Source organism: Vigna radiata, chromosome 6 (assembly GCF_000741045.1).
Source record: "Vigna radiata var. radiata cultivar VC1973A chromosome 6, Vradiata_ver6, whole genome shotgun sequence".
NCBI classification, from domain to species: domain Eukaryota; kingdom Viridiplantae; phylum Streptophyta; class Magnoliopsida; order Fabales; family Fabaceae; genus Vigna; species Vigna radiata.
In genome coordinates this window covers 30926717-30944640 of record NC_028356.1, presented here as the reverse complement: position 1 = coordinate 30944640, position 17924 = coordinate 30926717, and the positions used below count along the sequence as shown (strand labels likewise).

The 17924-nt window shown below is 33.7% G+C and overlaps 2 protein-coding genes across 3 annotated transcripts; one reads left to right on the top strand and one right to left on the bottom strand.

The window, feature by feature from the left end:
- The first annotated feature begins 1019 nt into the window (after window positions 1–1019).
- On the top strand, window positions 1020–8116 carry LOC106765306 (DEAD-box ATP-dependent RNA helicase 56). Of its 2 annotated transcripts, XM_014649882.2 has the most exons (12): window positions 1020–1154; window positions 1316–1427; window positions 1740–1840; window positions 4972–5144; window positions 5238–5469; window positions 5572–5690; window positions 6265–6321; window positions 6421–6605; window positions 6845–6989; window positions 7108–7191; window positions 7599–7662; window positions 7820–8116. In XM_014649882.2, exons 2-12 carry the CDS (start codon window positions 1318–1320, stop codon window positions 7828–7830), a joined length of 1281 nt encoding a protein of 426 aa, XP_014505368.1. In that variant the 5' UTR covers window positions 1020–1154; window positions 1316–1317; the 3' UTR covers window positions 7831–8116. The 2 variants fall into 2 exon arrangements, with proteins under 2 accessions (XP_014505368.1, XP_022638163.1); XM_022782442.1 differs by lacking the exons at window positions 1020–1154; window positions 1316–1427 and having other exon boundaries at window positions 4854–5144.
- A 1090-nt stretch (window positions 8117–9206) lies between these two features.
- On the bottom strand, window positions 9207–12844 carry LOC106764145 (pentatricopeptide repeat-containing protein At4g21065). The gene is made up of 2 exons (XM_014648377.2): window positions 12137–12844; window positions 9207–10599 (listed from the first exon to the last, which is right to left on the bottom strand). Exons 1-2 carry the CDS (start codon window positions 12842–12844, stop codon window positions 9457–9459), a joined length of 1851 nt encoding a protein of 616 aa, XP_014503863.1. The 3' UTR covers window positions 9207–9456.
- Between the last annotated feature and the right edge of the window lie 5080 nt (window positions 12845–17924).

Below are 17924 nucleotides of genomic sequence, written 5' to 3'. Positions count from 1 at the left end.
TAAAATAATTACCTAAATATGTATATAAAGGATTATCTCTTTGGTGTCCACAATTGTTTTCCAATATTATCCTTTACTAATATTATTTTTAAATTACAATAATCATTTTGTTAATTTTATCTTGACTAACTGTTTATATTAATTTAGCACTTTCTTTTTTCTTTTCAGTTTGGTCGTTTTTAAAATTTAACCATTTTTAGTTATAAAAATATTTATAAAGTAAATAAAAACTATTTATAACTTGTGAAAACTATTTGGTCGTTTACTTTTTCTTTATGATAATAAAAAATAATAAAGTCACTATTATTATTATAATGAAATTAAATATAAATAATTTTTATAATTTTATTATAAGTATTTTTTATTTATTCTGTAGGTAATTTTTTAATTTAAAATAGTTAAGTTTAAAAAATGTTAAATAAAAAATAATTAAATAAAAATGATTAAATTTGAACAGTTACTTAAAAAAGTAATAGTGATAAAATAATTTTTTAATTTAAAAAAGTAAGAATAAAATTAGAAAAAAAATTAGACACAAAAAATATTCCCTTTATACATACATATAAATAAAATTATAAAATTATTTATATTTAATTTTAAAAGTCTAATAATAACAATAAGAATTATTTTTTATTATCATAAAGAAAAATTAAACATATGTTTTCACTTGTTATCATAAAAAAAATTAACACCTTTCCACTAGTTTTAACATGATAAAAATATGGATTTCTCTAGTAAAAAAAGTAATAGTTACGTAACATCCTTATTTTAGTGATGATATAATAATTGGATACATTAAGAAAAACAAATAAATATATTAATTATAAAATAGTGATGAAAAAAATATCTAATAAGTAATCACACAAATTAATCTCTTTACTAATAATTATAGAAAATTATTTATTCCTATCATATTGGATTTAGTTTATTTGGTATTTGGAAAATAGCTATCAAAATATAATTTTACTTTTATTTTTTCTTTTCACACTTGGCAGCGTTATTTATACAGTTATTTATTATCATAAGATGTTCAAGTTTTCATCACTCTCACTCCCTTTTTTACCCCCAAAATTTTGATTTTCTGCTAAGAAAATTCCCTTTTCAGAAACCCTTCCACTCCTTCTACTGCCTCCTCCGAACGCTTCTACGAACAGGTAAACTCTCCCAAACCCTAACACTCTCTATCTAACTCTATTTACGCTCTTAAACCCTAGCTTTAATATTTTATTCGTTCTTTCCTCGGTTTCTTTTTGAAGTATTTGTTTGTTTCTAACAGTGATTGCAATTGAATTAATAATGTTGTTGTAAATTGCAGTAATGGGGGATACGAAGAACGAGGCGTACGAGGAGGACCTTCTTGACTATGAAGACGAAGAAGAGAAGGAGCCTGAAGGTGCTAATAAAGTCAACGGTGAAGCGGGCAAGAAGTGAGTTAGTTATGCGGTTTTTTCCTGGAAGTGTTACCATGTCAAATTTTGACGTGTTTGTTATATACATATGATATAAGATGTATTTTTAACATTTAATTTTTGCATTTTTTGAGGTTTAAAATGGCTTTGCTCTTTATGGGATCAAACTGTGCGAGAGTAATTCTATATGAAGTTTGTGTATTTTGTTTTTACTTGAAATGGGTTGATGATTTGGCCCTGGGGATGTTGGGTAGAGTGAAAGTGGACTGTGTTGCTTTTTTATGATCTTCTGATGTTGAATGCTCTTTTTCTGTTTTTGGTTTTTGGCAGGGGTTATGTTGGAATTCACAGTTCAGGATTCAGAGACTTTTTACTGAAGCCAGAGCTTCTTCGGGCTATAGTGGACTCTGGATTTGAGCACCCTTCTGAAGGTAAATTACCTGCATAATTATTTATAAGAACTACAATGGGGGTTACTCTGATGATTTAGGAACACAGAATAGTTATGGGTTTCAGTATTGGTTGTAAAAGCTTTAAATTTTTTGTTAGGGGTAACCATGGGTTGGGTTGATCCCAACCAATTGGATCAGATATCAGTTTTGAAACATTATGCACCGATAGACTGGACTCTATCATAAAAGCTTTATATTTTAATTACGTTAATAAGTGATTGATTTATTTCTTTTAAGTATAAGTTTTGGGACTAAATGTATATTCTCATTCAATATTTAGTTTTTTTCCCATTTATTTTTCCCCAATTTGCCCCCATTACAAATATGTTAGTTTACAAGTAGTTAATAAAACTTGATCACATGTTATGTGATGACTCTGGATCAATTAATGATTTATTTTTGAAGCACAAGTGTTCCTAAAGTTAATCTGAAAATGTACCATGTATGTACGTGTTCAATACTTCGGGTGTACTCCACTAAAAGTTCTAGAAAAAAGTACTCTATATTGGTACATGTGGGTTTTAAGGGACAAAAATTTGGAGAGTTCATGATTCACACTTTCAGTTTCGTTTTCTTTCTTTTTTTTTTTTCAAATTGACTTTTGGCAAGACAATGAATTAACGATGATTTGAAATACCTCAGACATTCTTGAAAAAGTACTCCATTTCGGTACATGTGGGTATTAAGGGACACATATTTGGAGAGTTCATGATTCACATATTCAGTACAATTGTCAGACCTAATTCTTTTGATTTTATATTTTTTTCAAACTGACTTTGGGCAGAACATTGAATTAACAAAGACTTGAAATACCTAAGACTTACTTTTCATAGTATATGTCCATGTGACAGGTAATAAAAGTGACAAACCATTTTACTCCTGATAGATTCTAAAGTAGGCCCAAAAAATCAAAGTGAGTTAAATCAAAAGGGGAAATTACTGTTTTATTTCATTTCTACTTGGATAAGATGCAAAGCCGTGTTTTGACAATTGACAAATATCACAATTGAAAGATTTACCAAACGCTTTGATAAACAAACAAGAGAACAATGATTTCCTAAGGCTAAATGAGCAGTGTCAAGTCATATTCATGGTGAAGACCATGTAAGAATTCAAAGATTTTTTCTCTTTCAACGAATTTAGCATGTATGACAACATATGTTTTGCACGTCTCAAAGTGTTGGTACTACTCTAGTTTGATTCACAACCTATTCAATATTCTACGATATCCTGATCTCTCTCTCTCTCTCTGTATACATATTAGAGAGAGATAGATAGATAGATAGATATAGTCTTAAGTCATCCCAAATTTCTTTAGCAAAGGAATGAAACATATATTTTTGATTTATCTTTAGAACCATAATGTGTCATTTGGTTTATGATTAGGAAATCTTCATTATCCCAAATCTCAAAACTAGGGTTATTTGACCTCGGTCCTCCACCATCGACATGGTTGGATCTTGATAGTCCTTTTAGAATTCTTTGAATGTACTGGCTCTATTGCAAATAATCGTGGCTATCAAACTAGTAGGGACCTTCCCAATTTGGAAGTTGATTAGTGTTGGGAGTCCCACATTGACTAGAGATAAGGTCAATTTAGAGTATATATGTGAGTGTAGACCTCACCATACAATTCAGGCATAAAGTCCACTTCTTAGCATGATATCATAGTCATGCCTTAAGGTCTATCCTAACGAGTCGCTATCAGATCACCCATTAATGTCTAGTTCCACACATGAGATGTATATATCTTGGCATGACGGGTGTGTGTTGGAAGTCTATGTCGGTCAATTTAGAGTATATATATGGGTACAAACTTCATCTTACAAGTTGGTTTTTTGGAGTTAAGTTAGGCTTAAAATCTACTTCTTAACCATTAGGAACTGTAGGAGTAAATTTCGCCTCAGCCATTGAGCTAAAAACATAAACTTTCTTGACAAATATCTTGGACATTTGAGGTATTTACTTGGTATAAAAGTCATACAATCCAATGATGGTTTGGTCATATATAAGAGAAAATATGCTCTTGAAATTATAGAAGAAACAAGGATGATGAATGTTAAGCTTGTGGGCACACCAATGGATCTGATGTCAAACTGGTACTTGATCAAGGAGAATCGTATTCCTTAGTGTGACTTGTCCTGACACTGCCTTTGCTCTAAGCATAGAAAGTTAATTTTTAAACTCTTTGTCAAGACCTCAATTATAAAGATAAGGAAAATATTCAAATTGTTGGATATTTTGATACTGACTTGGCAAGGTCACAAAGTGATAGACACTCTACTTCAGGGTATTATGTTTTCATTGGAGATAGTTCAATATTGTGGATAAATAAGAAAAAAATGTCGTGGCAAGTTCAAGTGGAGAAATAGAATATAGGAAAACAACATTAGTCATTTGTGAGCTCATATGATTAAAACAACTCTTCAAAAGGCTTAAATCTGAAGAAATTTCCCAGATTCACCTTGTATGTAACAACCAGGCAGCAGTACACATTATTTCTAATCTCGTCTTTCGTTATAGGACCAAACATATTAAGATGGTTTGTCATTTCATAAGAGAAAAACTGGAGTCTGGATACATCATCATTAGATTTGTTAACTCTAGTGAGCACTTGACTCGAATATTCACCAAGTCTCTAAGAGGACATATAATTGATTATAGAAACAAGGATTTGATCCTATATAATAAAAAATATCTAGATTGTATATGTATTATTGTTTATGCTTTTATTTATTCTTGTATCATATCTTTGTTATTAGAGGATATCAGATTTCATCTATTTATTGATTGATTATTTTTTTCTTAATATAAATAAAGCACCTGTGATGTCTGATAAACACGATTCAGTTCAATGTTTCTCTCAGAAACACCCATGCTTAACTTCTACAGTTATCGTTCATAAAGATCTTATGTTTTATGCTGATTCTATTTATAGAATCACAATTATACTAAACTTGTTTATTTTTTCATTTTTTTATTTATTTTACAGGTAATATTTTTATCGTAATCTTCTTTTGGAGAACTATTATACGTTGGTAAATCTCTCAAAGGTTTGTTTTACTTACCACTGGTTCGTTGGACCTCTATTTTCTTTGGTTCGCCACCAGTGCAACATGAGTGCATACCTCAAGCTATACTTGGAATGGATGTGATTTGTCAAGCTAAATCTGGAATGGGAAAAACTGCTGTATTTGTTCTATCTACCCTGCAGCAGATTGACCCTGTTGCCGGCCAAGTTTCTGCACTTGTCTTATGTCATACAAGGGAATTAGCATACCAGGTATTTATTTTGAACTTAGCACTTGCAATATTATGGAACTTGCTATTTGATTAACTTCTGATATAAGATATATGTGTAATATCTCTTGTGTAGATATGCAACGAATTTGAAAGGTTTAGCACCTACCTACCTGATCTAAAGGTTGCTGTGTTTTATGGTGGTGTGAACATAAAAGTTCACAAGGATCTATTGAAGAACGAATGCCCTAGTATTGTTGTTGGTACACCTGGAAGAATACTTGGATTGGCTAGGGATAAGGACCTTTCTTTGAAGAATGTTAGACATTTCATTTTAGATGAATGTGATAAGATGCTAGAATCTCTGGGTATGTTGATTTTCCAAACAATCATTCTTATAACTTGCATCATACTTTTGGACGTCCTTTGATTTTAATTGGTTTTCTTTGTTTCCATCATGAATTCTACAGACATGAGGAAAGATGTGCAAGCTATTTTCAAGATGACACCCCATGATAAGCAAGTTATGATGTTTTCTGCAACTCTCAGCAAGGAAATACGTCCTGTCTGCAAAAAATTTATGCAAGATGTAATGCCCCATAATCAATAGTACTTATTACTAGTGTCTTTTCTTAAGTCTTAAATTCCTCGAAAGCATTTTAGATATTTAGTTTGCTGGTATGACTTCAATCTGGACAGTGCTTTTTTTTAGCCAGTTTTTATGGAAACAACTTCTGGGTATGGCGTGTGGTTGGGTAGCTATAGCTGGGGATTGGTAGATCTGGTTGGGAATGTTTTGGGTAAGTTCCTGATTAAGTTTGTATGTTATCTCATTCTATAAGCCCCCTCGGCTGTCTCACATTGGTGTTGGTTTTGCTCCAGAAGTCTGTCTGTCTGATGCGGTTTTTTACAACATAGGATATTCTCTATTTGTCATAGCTAATGGTGAGAGGGTGGTTGTTAATGTATTCTGGGAACGTTCCTGCTAGAGTTCTCAAGAGTGTCAGTGTTGCATGGTGTGACTTAAGGTATCTGCAAGGACATAAAATAAATGAAAGCAGAACTGTGATTCAAGGATCAACATACATCATTGATGTCGTTTTGGATTCCATTAGCTTGAGGAAGGCTCCTAATATGATTTACTGTATCGTTGTTCCTTTCAGCCAATGGAAATTTATGTTGATGATGAAGCAAAGTTGACCCTTCACGGACTTGTGCAGGTGGGCCTTTTACCAAACTATATTATCTACTGGTTTATGTTTTGCTAAATATTGGCAAATTTTATGGTATGTGGCTTATGCGGATTATTGAAATGGCAGCACTACATCAAATTGAAAGAGGAGGAGAAGAACAGGAAGTTGAACGACCTTCTTGATGCATTGGACTTCAATCAAATTGTTATCTTTGTGAAAAGTGTTAGTAGAGCAGCGGAGCTGGACAAATTGCTTAGAGAATGCAACTTCCCATCTATTTGCATTCATTCTGGAATGTCTCAGGAAGAAAGGTATGTATTTTGTGATATGAAAGGATGCCGACAAATCAGTCTTCATTGGTTTATAATTGATGATTTGGATTGGTAGTCCATAATTTTTGTGTTCCTACAACAATGTTTCTGTTATTGTTCACTGATGGTAGCTATTAGTCTTCTGTTTTCTGTTGTCTTATTAATGCTGGTTTGTCTCAAAAGATCAATTTTGTGCATTGGTAAATTGTGCCTGATCTGAATTTCTTGCTTTTGTACAGGTTAAAGCGATATAAAGGTTTTAAGGAGGGTCATACAAGAATTCTAGTTGCAACAGATTTGGTTGGTAGGGGTATCGATATCGAACGTGTGAATATAGTTATAAACTATGACATGCCGGATTCTGCTGATACGTACTTGCACAGGGTCTGATTAAATAATCTCTTAATTTTTCAAAATTTTTCTACAAATTTTGTTTTATGCCCCTTTATTCTTCTCTAGTGCCATCTAATTGTCATTTCTTTTGGGTAAATTCACGGAACAGGTTGGCCGCGCTGGACGATTTGGAACCAAGGGCCTTGCAATTACATTTGTTTCATGTTCCACTGATGTTGATGTTCTCAACAATGTAAGAAACTTCGTTTATATTTTCCTTTTCTGTCACCTATTTAATTCTGGGCACTGTTATGAAAAAATGCGGTCACCTTAGAAATTTAGTAGCATTCTAACATAACGGTCATGTTTCCATCATTTACCGGAACATCTTCCATCCTAATTCCTTGCAATATTTGGCTTCAATTTAGATTCTCTGCTGCGTTGTTATATGCTACTCCTCTACCGTGTCTTTAAAATACACTGATAAGCACCAACTAAAACATATTAACAAGATTTTTAAAGCACCAACATCACAGCAGAGGACAACACCAAAAAATCTAGCAGAGAATCTGGACTCTTTTGGCTTCATATAATTGTCTATTCAAAATGCTAACATTGAGTCAATTGGCAATATTCATTTTGTTAATTGTGGAATTTCAGGTTCAATCCAGGTTTGAAGTTGATATAAAGCAGCTTCCTGAGCAGATTGATACAGCTAGCTACAGTAGGATTTCATGTTTTCTTTGATATTGTATTTTGATGCCTAGTTTACCCTTGTCATTTTTGCTTCACCTTTTGTTTGGTTCTTGTGTTTGATTGATTCTATTCTTACACCGTTGTTTTGAAGTTTGACATGGTTTCCTCGAATTGTGTTTTTGCAGTGCCATCCTAGGAAGAGGCTGAGAGGGATAATGCATGAACAGCTTGGGTGGTAGCTTTTGTAGATTAATCACACATTTCTCAGTCTGTCGGCAATTTAATTGACTATTCCATTGTGGAGTCCTTAGTTTTATAGATTTTTTAGGGAATTTTATGGTTAGAGTGGTATATCGATGTTATGGTTTTGCCATTGACGGCTTATGGATTTATCGATATTTATTTATTGTATTATGTTATACAATATTGTTGCAGTTTAATTGATTGGAAATTTAATATTATTGTTGGGTGAAATTGGTTCATTCATAGTAACCCCTTCAATACTTGGGCTTTAGTATTTGTGTCCCTTTGGCGTTTTCAATGCATAGGATATTCTGGATAAATTCTCCTATAGACACTTTTTTAAGAGTAAAATAAAAGAAAATGTTTAGATTAACTATTTTATATGGATTTTTAGATGAAAAGGAATGAAATTTTCTTCTTTGTACATGTATAAGAAATTAATTTATGTACTATTAGAAGTACAACTTAAGAAACTATGTATGTATTATTTTTATAAATTAATTTAATTTACAGAGAATCAGTTTTCATATTTATATTTGTTTTCAAAAAAATCTTTGTAAGGAATTTTGTTCAAACATAATTCCGTGGGCTAAAATTTATTGAAGTTCACAACAGTGGCTAATGAATTCATATTGTTTCACTACTCATACTTGAGTAAAAGGATAACAAGGAAAGGGATGCTACTTCCTGCACCCCCTAAATTTTAAAATACCTCTTCTAGAATCAATAGGAAAGTGAACCCTAGCTCCTCCCTCATCCTGCAAGCGTTATAACTTTTATGGGCACCTGTTATGCAGACAGTGCTTTTTTTTTAATATATTTCAAATTGACTATTTGAAGATATTTTTAAATTCAAAAATAACTTTTAGTTTGAAAAATATTTTTATATTTTGGATTGATATTCCAAAAAATATTTTTGGATCTAAAAATATTTTTTAGAATATTTAATTTGAAATATGTTATTTTATATTTTCTGATTGATTATTTCGAAATTAATTTTAGAATTCGAAAATATTTTTCGTAACTAATCCGAAAAAATTAAAAAAAAAAAGAGGTGCAGGATTTTAATTATATTTTTAACTAGAAGTAGTTTGGAAACTGCAAATTGTATAGGGTGCGGGAAGAAAAAATTGAGGTGAAGGAAGAAGCAAAGATACCCAATTCTTTTCACTGAAAACGATGTTAAATAAATTATATTGATTATTTTGTAGATAGACAGTGAAACAAAAATTCAAATAAATTTTCACAATGTCTCTTATAATTAAGACTCAATTATATTTAGCATAATTTCGCAATGCAACTCAACTTCAATCTTTATAGACGACACAATCATGAAAACATCTCTTCATAAATAGAGGAAACAATATGTTACTTTTTCATTCAATCACACTAAATAACCTAGCGAGTCCAATGATACGACCCTATATTTTCATCTTAACTTTAATTAACACAATTTCTATTTTTTTTTAAAGGGTTTAGCACAATCAAAAACATGCTGATGCCCTTATCAATCAAGATTTAGCACATGATGAAACTTCAACAACACAATAGAAGATCAAGGATGCCTCTTACCAATTTGTTACCAGAAGTCTCCACAGGAACACAAACCATTCTTGAAATGGTGGAAGCGATTGCGGTCCCTCACCACAATCTCTCGGCTGTAAACCTTAGAAATGAACTTAGTAGCAGAATGGCAATCTTCACAAACACGCAAGTTCTTCACAATTCTAATTGGTGTTCCAGGGGCTGTACTCAGAAGAGCAAAAGCAATAGCAAGTTTTTCACTGTGTCTATACAAAGCATCTTCCTTATCTTCTTCATCAATGTCAAGCAACACCTGGGATGTTGTAGGCACATACCCTGCTCTCTTAATCTCCTTTCCCATCTCATCCACCATTTCATATATCTCTTTGTATTTATCATGTGACTTATCCCCAGCAACAAACTCATATATTTCATTATTCATCTCAATCATGGTGCTCCCTGGAATCTTCCTTATCCCCTTCACACCCATCATCTCCCTAACCTTCTTCTTCTTCTCCCAGCGCATCAATTTTGCGTAAATGTTCGAAAGCAGCACATAGTTAGACTCGTGCATCGGCTCGCTCCTGATTAGCTCCTTGGCCACGTTCTCACCCAGCCTCAGCTCACCACGAGCATTACAAGCAGTGACTATGCTTCTCCATATGACCTGGTTTGGCTCAACTGGCATGGCTCCAACAAACTCCACAGCCTCCTTCACAAGCCCTGCTCTACTCAACATATCAACCATGCAGCCATAATGCTCAATCTTTGGCACAATGTTGAACCTGTTCTCCATGGTTTTGAAATAGTAATGCCCCTTATCAACCAGTCCTGAGTGACTACAAGCATAAAGCACCCCAACAAAAGCAACATCATCAGGCTCCACCTGTTGTTCCACCATCTCATCAAAAAGAGAAACAGCCTCCAATCCGCGACCGTGCATTGCCAAACCAACAATCACTGAAGTCCATGAAACTATGGTCCTCGTTTCCATTTCCCGGAAAATTTTCACAGCTCTGTCAACATCACCACACTTCGCAAACATGTCTATCATTGCATTGCATAACTCCTCAGACTTCGTTATGCTCTTCCTCTCAACATAAGACTCCAACCACTTCCCCAACTCAAGCGCACCCAAATCAGCACACGCAGACAAAACCAAAACCATGGTGATCTCGTCGGGACACGTCCCTGTAACCTGCATGGACGTTGTCAAATCAATCTTTAAATTGTGAATCACTAAATTTTTGAATCACAAATCATCGTTTGCATCTAATCTTAGGATAAAAGAAATGAAAAATAGCTTCAAATATTCATATAGATTACACATAATGCTCAAAGTAGTAAATTCAAACAAGAAATAGACAGCTGCTAAGCCATATATCTCATAAAACAAGGAGAGAAAGATAGTCCAAGAATATTTTATTCAAACCTGAAAGTCACCTAAGCTTGTCACCTCTGTAGAGAGATTAACAAGACCAAAATTAAAATGAATCACGCAGATTGGTTGACTATGTGACTAATATGATGTAAAGTAACAGGGTCAAAAACTAACTTTTTCAAATATCCCTGAGGAGATGCAGTACAACCGTGACACAGCATTGAGTCCATGGTTCGATCATAGATGAATGACAAAAATGTAGGTAATTTAAATATTAATGACAAAAATGTAGATAATTTGAATATTAATAACAAACTTCTAAATTATGTACATATTTTAAATTCTTGTACGAAGACATTTTTATGATATGATTCATAAAATACGATATTTCAATTAATTAACTTCATTATATGTAACATATGATCAGATTCAAAGACAGCTACATGTCTCTTCCATGTCATTTTTATTACATGCATCATTTCCATATATCATTTTTGTTATATGCACTCAATATAATGTGGATTTAACTATCGGTGCATCTATCCAATTAGGCTAGCCCCACTTTTGTAGTGAAAAAAATTTGAAATTGGATGTCATTAAAGTTTATGGCAACAATATGAATATCATCTCACGATGAAGGCAACCAATACCTGAGGACCATCTTCAGGACATTAGACGAACACCTCCAATGCACGATGCTCAAATACTTTCACAAATTTAGGGTAATATTCAAAAGTTGAAGCTAAGATTAAAGGGTTTGAATATCAACGGTAAATAAAGATTTCGAGAGGGTAGATAAAAAAAAATGACTGAAATATTTGATGACTTTCATTTCATAACTCCCTACAATAAAGAAAGTCATGTTATTTTTATTGTTTTTTTTTTGGGTTAATTATTTTCAATTATTGTAATTTAAATACCTTTTTTATCTTAATTTGTTGTATCATTGTATGTTTGATATTAATTAGGTTTACAAATTTTACAATAGTTTCGGTATATTATTTGAACTTTTGTGTAGTTTTAAAATTTTGTTTAAATCTTTTACAAATTTTTTATTCAAATTTATGAAAATAATGTTTTTACAATTTTTAAATGTGTAAGCGATGTAAGCGGTTCTTTTTCAGCCGATCCTAAAATAAAAAATGTTTATTAATCTCAATAAATAAATATATTAAAAAATAAAAATGTAGAAGACCTTTTTAAAATAATTTCATCTTTCCTCTATTGTTATTATTAGAAGGCGTGAAGGGGATGATTTATAAAATGAGTTTTAATTTACTCTTCAATTTTTATAAGAAGAAAACAAGTGAAAGAGTGATTTGTATTTGTGTCGTAAGGTGGATTTAACCGTTACCTGCATTTCTCTAAACAACGAAATTGCACGAGTGGAATTTCCGGCACGTGCGTAGCCTCCAATCATGGTGCTCCACGTCACCAAATCGCGGTCAGGACATTCATCGAATACCTTCTGAGCAGAGTTCGGTTTAGACCCTTCCTCACAGCAGAAATACATGTGGATCATGGCGTTCCGCACGTGGATATCCTCTTCGAAGCCAAACTTCACCACCGAGGAGTGCACCGCCATCCCCAGGGCCAAGCTCTCGATGCCGGCGCAGGCCTTGAGGACGAACGGGAAGGTGAACTTGTTCGGCGAAACGGCGCGCCGGAGCATGGAGCGGTAGAAACGCACGGCGCAAGGCTTGGCGTGCTTTGTTTGGGCAAAGGCTCTGATAAACGTGTTGAAAAGAAAAGCGTCGTGGAAGGCGTGAGGGCGAGGGGCAGCTTCGTCATTCTGATCGTCGGGGAATGTGACGGAGGCGGCGTAGTGAACGGCGTCGATGTTGGAGGCGGTGGAAGCGAACTTGGTGAGGACGAGAGGGTTGTGGTGGAGGCCTAGCTTGAGGATGAGGGCGTGGATTCGCGTGAGGGTGGCGAGCGTATTGCACGTGCGGAGGAGCACCAAGCAGGTTTGTTCGGCGGCGCGTCGTTTCGTGGTGTCCGGAGGGAGTGGAACTAGGAGTTGGAGGCGTGAGAGGGTGGCAGTGAGCGCGGTTAATTGCATTGCTTCATTTTTATTTTCTTGTTGGAGAGTTCTTAAAAGCCGGATTACCTACATTTAAAAGCAACCAATTTTAATGTTCCCTGTTAGGATTATATTGGTTCATTTTGAATTAATTTATTTTAATAAAAAGCTCAAGTGGAAATGGGTTCAGGTTTATTTTTTCATGATTCTAGAAATACTTTCATTTATTCTTTTTCTATATTGTCTTTCTCTTTTTTTTTTATTGTTCTCTTTTCATTTTCTCATCTTCTAGGTAGAATTACATGAGAGTCGGAAAGCGTTACAAGAATAAAGTGTTTAGAACTCTGTATACTGGAAATAGGGCAAAAGATGAGTGATTTATGTGTTTATTTGTTATAGAAAGAAATACAACATTATACATAGATGAACAAATAAGTGTATTGTATCTAATTTTTTGAATCTTATAAAAAATGGATCTTTATTTCCATTTATTATTGTTAATATTAATTGAAGTTTTATTCACTTCGTTATTGTCATTGACAAATGTGTTGTTGATTGGAATGTGAATAAACAAAGTGGTCAATGTGATTGAGTACCATCCGTCAATAACGATATGACCAATTTTTATTACATTTGAGTTTTGTATGTTATCATATAGTCTCTTGTAATCGACTATAACGAGCCTGTAAACGGTTACACGAAAAAAAAAATCTGGTTTTGTATAAAAACTTGTGTTGCAGGACCTAACTGTGGGCACATAAGTAGCCAAAGACATTTTACGTAATTTTTCATATTTCTTGAATGAATGAAACTTCTTTTTAGTGTTTAAGTGTGAGTAGAGCCTGAAAACTGAGGTTTGGGCAACCCATGGAGGAGGAAAGACCCAATGTTGGTGTGATGATCATGTTAGCTAAGTCCTGAAACAAGTATAGGCCATTTTTGTTATTGTAATCGATTATAAGGACCTTGTAAATGATTACACGAAAAAAAAGTGGTATGGTACAAAAAATTGTGCTGTAAGAGTCAGTTGTGGGCACATAAGTAGCCAAAGACATTTTACATAATTTTTTTAATATTTCTTGAATGGATGAGACTTCTTTTTAGTGTTTAAGTGTGAGTAGAGCCTGAAAACTGAGGTTTGGACAACCCATGGTGGAGGAAAGACCCAATGTTGGTGTGATGATCATGTTAGCTAAGTCCTGAACCCAATTGTGAGAATGTCACTCTCCAAAGGCAATTTGAGTGAGATAACATGTTGTCAACTTTGACCTTTGCTGACTATTTTAATCATAACTTTTCCTAAAAACCTCCAAATGATGTTATTCTTTTTTATTAGAAAATAGACTTAAAACTCTTTCCAATGATTACTAATTTGTGATTTTTGGACATCTGAGTAGGTGCAGTTAATTCCTTAAAGTTAACGCTTTATACATTCCTGCCACCTTTGACCTTTGCTGGTTGCTTTGCTCATAACTTTCTTCACCGAACTCCAAATGAGTTTATTCTTGTTTTGTTGGAATCTAGACTCAAATAGCTTTCAAATGACTATGAATACATAATTTTTAGACCATTCTACTAGATAAAGTTAATTTCCCGAAAACAATGTTTTTCTAAGCTTCCTAAATGAGTTTACTTTCAAGTTATTGTTTAATGTTTCTTATTTTATATGGGAAAATTACAAATTAGTACTCATTGGAAATATTTTTTAGTCTATTTTATAATACAAAAGAATAAAGATAAAAGATAAATATAAAATAAAGATAATATATCTAACATTCCCCCACAAGCTAGTGCATACAAATAGTATGTACCAAGTTTGTTACTAATATAATCCTTAAAAACTTAGTGAAAATATCTACTTCTGCACTTGAGTGACACCAAATTGCCATTGATTTGCAAGATGACATAGAAGACGAAATATTAACTCAAAAGACTCCTTTGAACAACAAATATGGGAGGTTACTCCATGTAGATCTCTTCTTACAAATCGCCGTTGAAGAATGCATTGTTGACATCCAGTGAATAAAGATGTCATTGTTAGAGAGCCACCAAGACTATAAATAAACTAACAAAAACAATATTTTCCATGGGAGAAAAGCGTATATTAACGAGTCAAACACAATGGTGACAAAAGGGATGTTAGAAGAGGCGACAACGGAATAAGTCATGGATGAACATGAGAGAGAAACCATAAAAATCTAAGATTCTAAAATCAAGGCACCTGAAAAAGGAAAAGAGCAACCTCGATATTTTGAATAACTGTCTGAGAGGAGACAGGATGATGACTCCTAGTCGAGGCAGCTTGACGAGGAACCATGAAATCTAGTGCAAATCGAGCTAACGAATAAGAAAAACAATAGAAGACGAGGAAAATGATGGCGAACCCTAGATTCAAAGGTTTGTTTAGAGGAGGTACTATGGTTTGAGATAGGAAGGGATTTAAACGATGGAAAGGTTGAAATCAAGATTTAATCTGTAGAACGTGACTTTAATCGGTGAAAAGGACGAAAATGATGGCGAAATCAGCAGAATGACATTAAACATAGATTTAATCGGTAGAATTAGTGGAATACCTGATGGAAGAGGTGTTCTAGGGCTTGACGACACGAAGAAGGAAGGAGAAAATGAGCTGTGGTGATGTTATGGTTGAAACTAGAGTTTAGAGAAAAGGATTTCTCCAGAGGTTGTGAGAGAAAGTCTCGAGGCTGAAATTGCGAATGAATCGTGATGCGAAATGGTGACGCAACTTCGAGAGGAAATGAAGACGTGGTGCGCGTTGGTGAATTCTCGAAAGTAGCGAGAAGATGTGTGATGCTGACAAGGCGAGGCGAGGCTGAATGTGGCTGATGGAAGCACAATGTGCCAATAAGCGGAAGGAAATTGGTGTAAGTGATTTCGGTGGAGGTGATATAATCTGACGAGGAAATTAATGGAAAATGAAAGAAATAAGAGTGTGAGATGGAAGGTGGCTAGAGGAAATCCTTTGGGATTCTCTAGCCTTGACTTTCAAGGTAGAATTGAGTTTTTAGAGTTCTCTCTACAGAAGAATCAATTCATTAAGCTCAAAAGTATCTTTACACAAGGTGCTCAACATGCTTTTATAGGGATGGAAGTCCCTCTTATCTATCACTTGCTTAACACCTTTTACACATGTTTTATAAAAATAAAAGAAATGTTAAACTAAGTATTTGGGCTTGGGTCCAAGTCATCACAAGATGTGCGACCAGACACGTGGTATCTCGACGCTCTGAATTGCTACTAGACATACCACCATGCACAACGAAAAAGGGAACAAATCCATAATTTCAAGAGGCATTGAGAGTTCACAGGAACTTAAATGAAGACCTCGTTGATGACATGGTGGTCGTCTGGCCGAGACGATCAAAACCATGTGATCGTCGGTCGAAATTAGAACTTCAGTAGTGGCAGCGATAGACAATGGTGTTGTTGACGGCGGTAGATAGCACTGTCGGCAGCATTGGGTGTAGTGGCAAAAGCAACAAAATTTTTTTCCTCAAAAGAACCTGGCTCTCATACCATATTGAATATAGTGAAAACTATGTATGGATTAATTTCCATTGTGTAATATAGACATAAAATCTTTTACTTATAATAGAAACAATATTGACTAAACACAAAATACAAATAAGAAATAATAATAAAGCAACTAAAGATAAAAGATAAATATAAAATAAAGAGAATATATCTAACAAATATAATTCTTTTAATTTAATAATATTAATTCTTTTTTGGAACTTATTAAATGTCACTGTTGAAAATAATGAAAATTATATTTGAGATTAATCTCCCTTATGTTGAATATACACATAGTGTCCTCTATTTATAATAGAAGAAATATGGGCTAAGCCCAAAATACAAATAAGAAATAATAAGAAATAATAATAAACTAACTAAAGATAAAAGATAAATATAAAAATAAAGATAATATATTTAACACATCCTCTCTAGCTAGTGCATACAAATCGTATTTACCAAGCTTGTTACTAATATAATTCATCAAGTCTTAGTGAAAATATCTTCTTCTGCACTCGAGTGACACCAAATTGCTAATGATTTGCAAAACGACATAGAATACGAAATACCAACCCAAAAGACTCCTCCTGAGCAACAAATCTGGGAGGTTGCTCCATGTAAATATCTTCTTGCAAATCTTTGTTGAGGAATACCACGAGTGGATAAAGATGTAATTGTTGGAGAGCCACCACGACTATAAATAAACTAACAAAAACCATCTTTTCCATGGAAAAAAAAAGCATATATGAACGAGTCAAATGTAATGGTGACAAAAGGGAGGTCAGAAGAGACAACAACGAAAGAAGTCATGGATGAATTAGAGAAAGAAGTATTAAAAAAAAAATCAAAGATTCTTCAATCAAGGCACAAGAGCAACCTCGATGCTCTAAATAACTGCTTGAGGGGAGATGAGACATGCGACAACGCAACGATAAACCTGAAAGAGGAAAACGAGCAACTTCGACGCTTTGAATTCCTACTAGACATGCCACAATGCACGACAAAAAAAGGGAGCAAATCCATAACTTTAAAAGGCGCTAAGAGCGCGTAGGAGCTCCGATGAAGGCGTCGTTGATGGAATGATGGCCGGTCAAAACTAGATCTTCAGTAGTGACAACGGTAGACATGGCGTCGCCGCCGACAATGGTGGGTGTAGTTGTAGAGGCAACAAGAATTTTTATTTTTACTCTAAAGAACTTTAGGCTCTGATACCATGTTGAAAATAGTGAAAATTATATATGAGATTAATCTCACTTGTGTTGAATATACACATAGTATCCTCTATTTATAATATAAGAAATATGGGCTAAGCTCAAAATACAAATAAGAAATAATAACAAACAAACTAAAGATAAAAGATAAATATAAAATAAAGATAATATATCTAATAGGGACATTCGAATATCATGTTGAAAAACTGTTTAATAAGTGCACAAAAATTAATTTTATTAAATTTATTAAGGCAAGATTATCTAGAAAAACAAGATAATTTAACCACTCTTGTTTTGAAATTTAACAAACAAATACTTAACAACGTTCAAAGCATATGCTTTCTAAGAACAACGTTGAACAACATAAGTAAATA

What these genes read in the sequence shown, in the direction of transcription:
- LOC106765306 (XM_014649882.2), top strand. Translation starts at nt 1,318, where the DNA reads ATGGGGGATACGAAGAACGAGGCGTACGAGGAGGACCTTCTTGACTAT. An exon ending in GCAAAAAATTTATGCAAGAT is followed by an intron (nt 5,691 to 6,264) that starts GTAATGCCCCAT and finishes TGTTCCTTTCAG; the next exon opens with CCAATGGAAATTTATGTTGA. An exon ending in GGAATGTCTCAGGAAGAAAG is followed by an intron (nt 6,606 to 6,844) that starts GTATGTATTTTG and finishes GCTTTTGTACAG; the next exon opens with GTTAAAGCGATATAAAGGTT.
- LOC106764145 (XM_014648377.2), bottom strand. Translation starts at nt 12,844, where the DNA reads ATGCAATTAACCGCGCTCACTGCCACCCTCTCACGCCTCCAACTCCTA. An exon ending in CGTTGTTTAGAGAAATGCAG is followed by an intron (nt 10,600 to 12,136) that starts GTAACGGTTAAA and finishes ACGTCCATGCAG; the next exon opens with GTTACAGGGACGTGTCCCGA.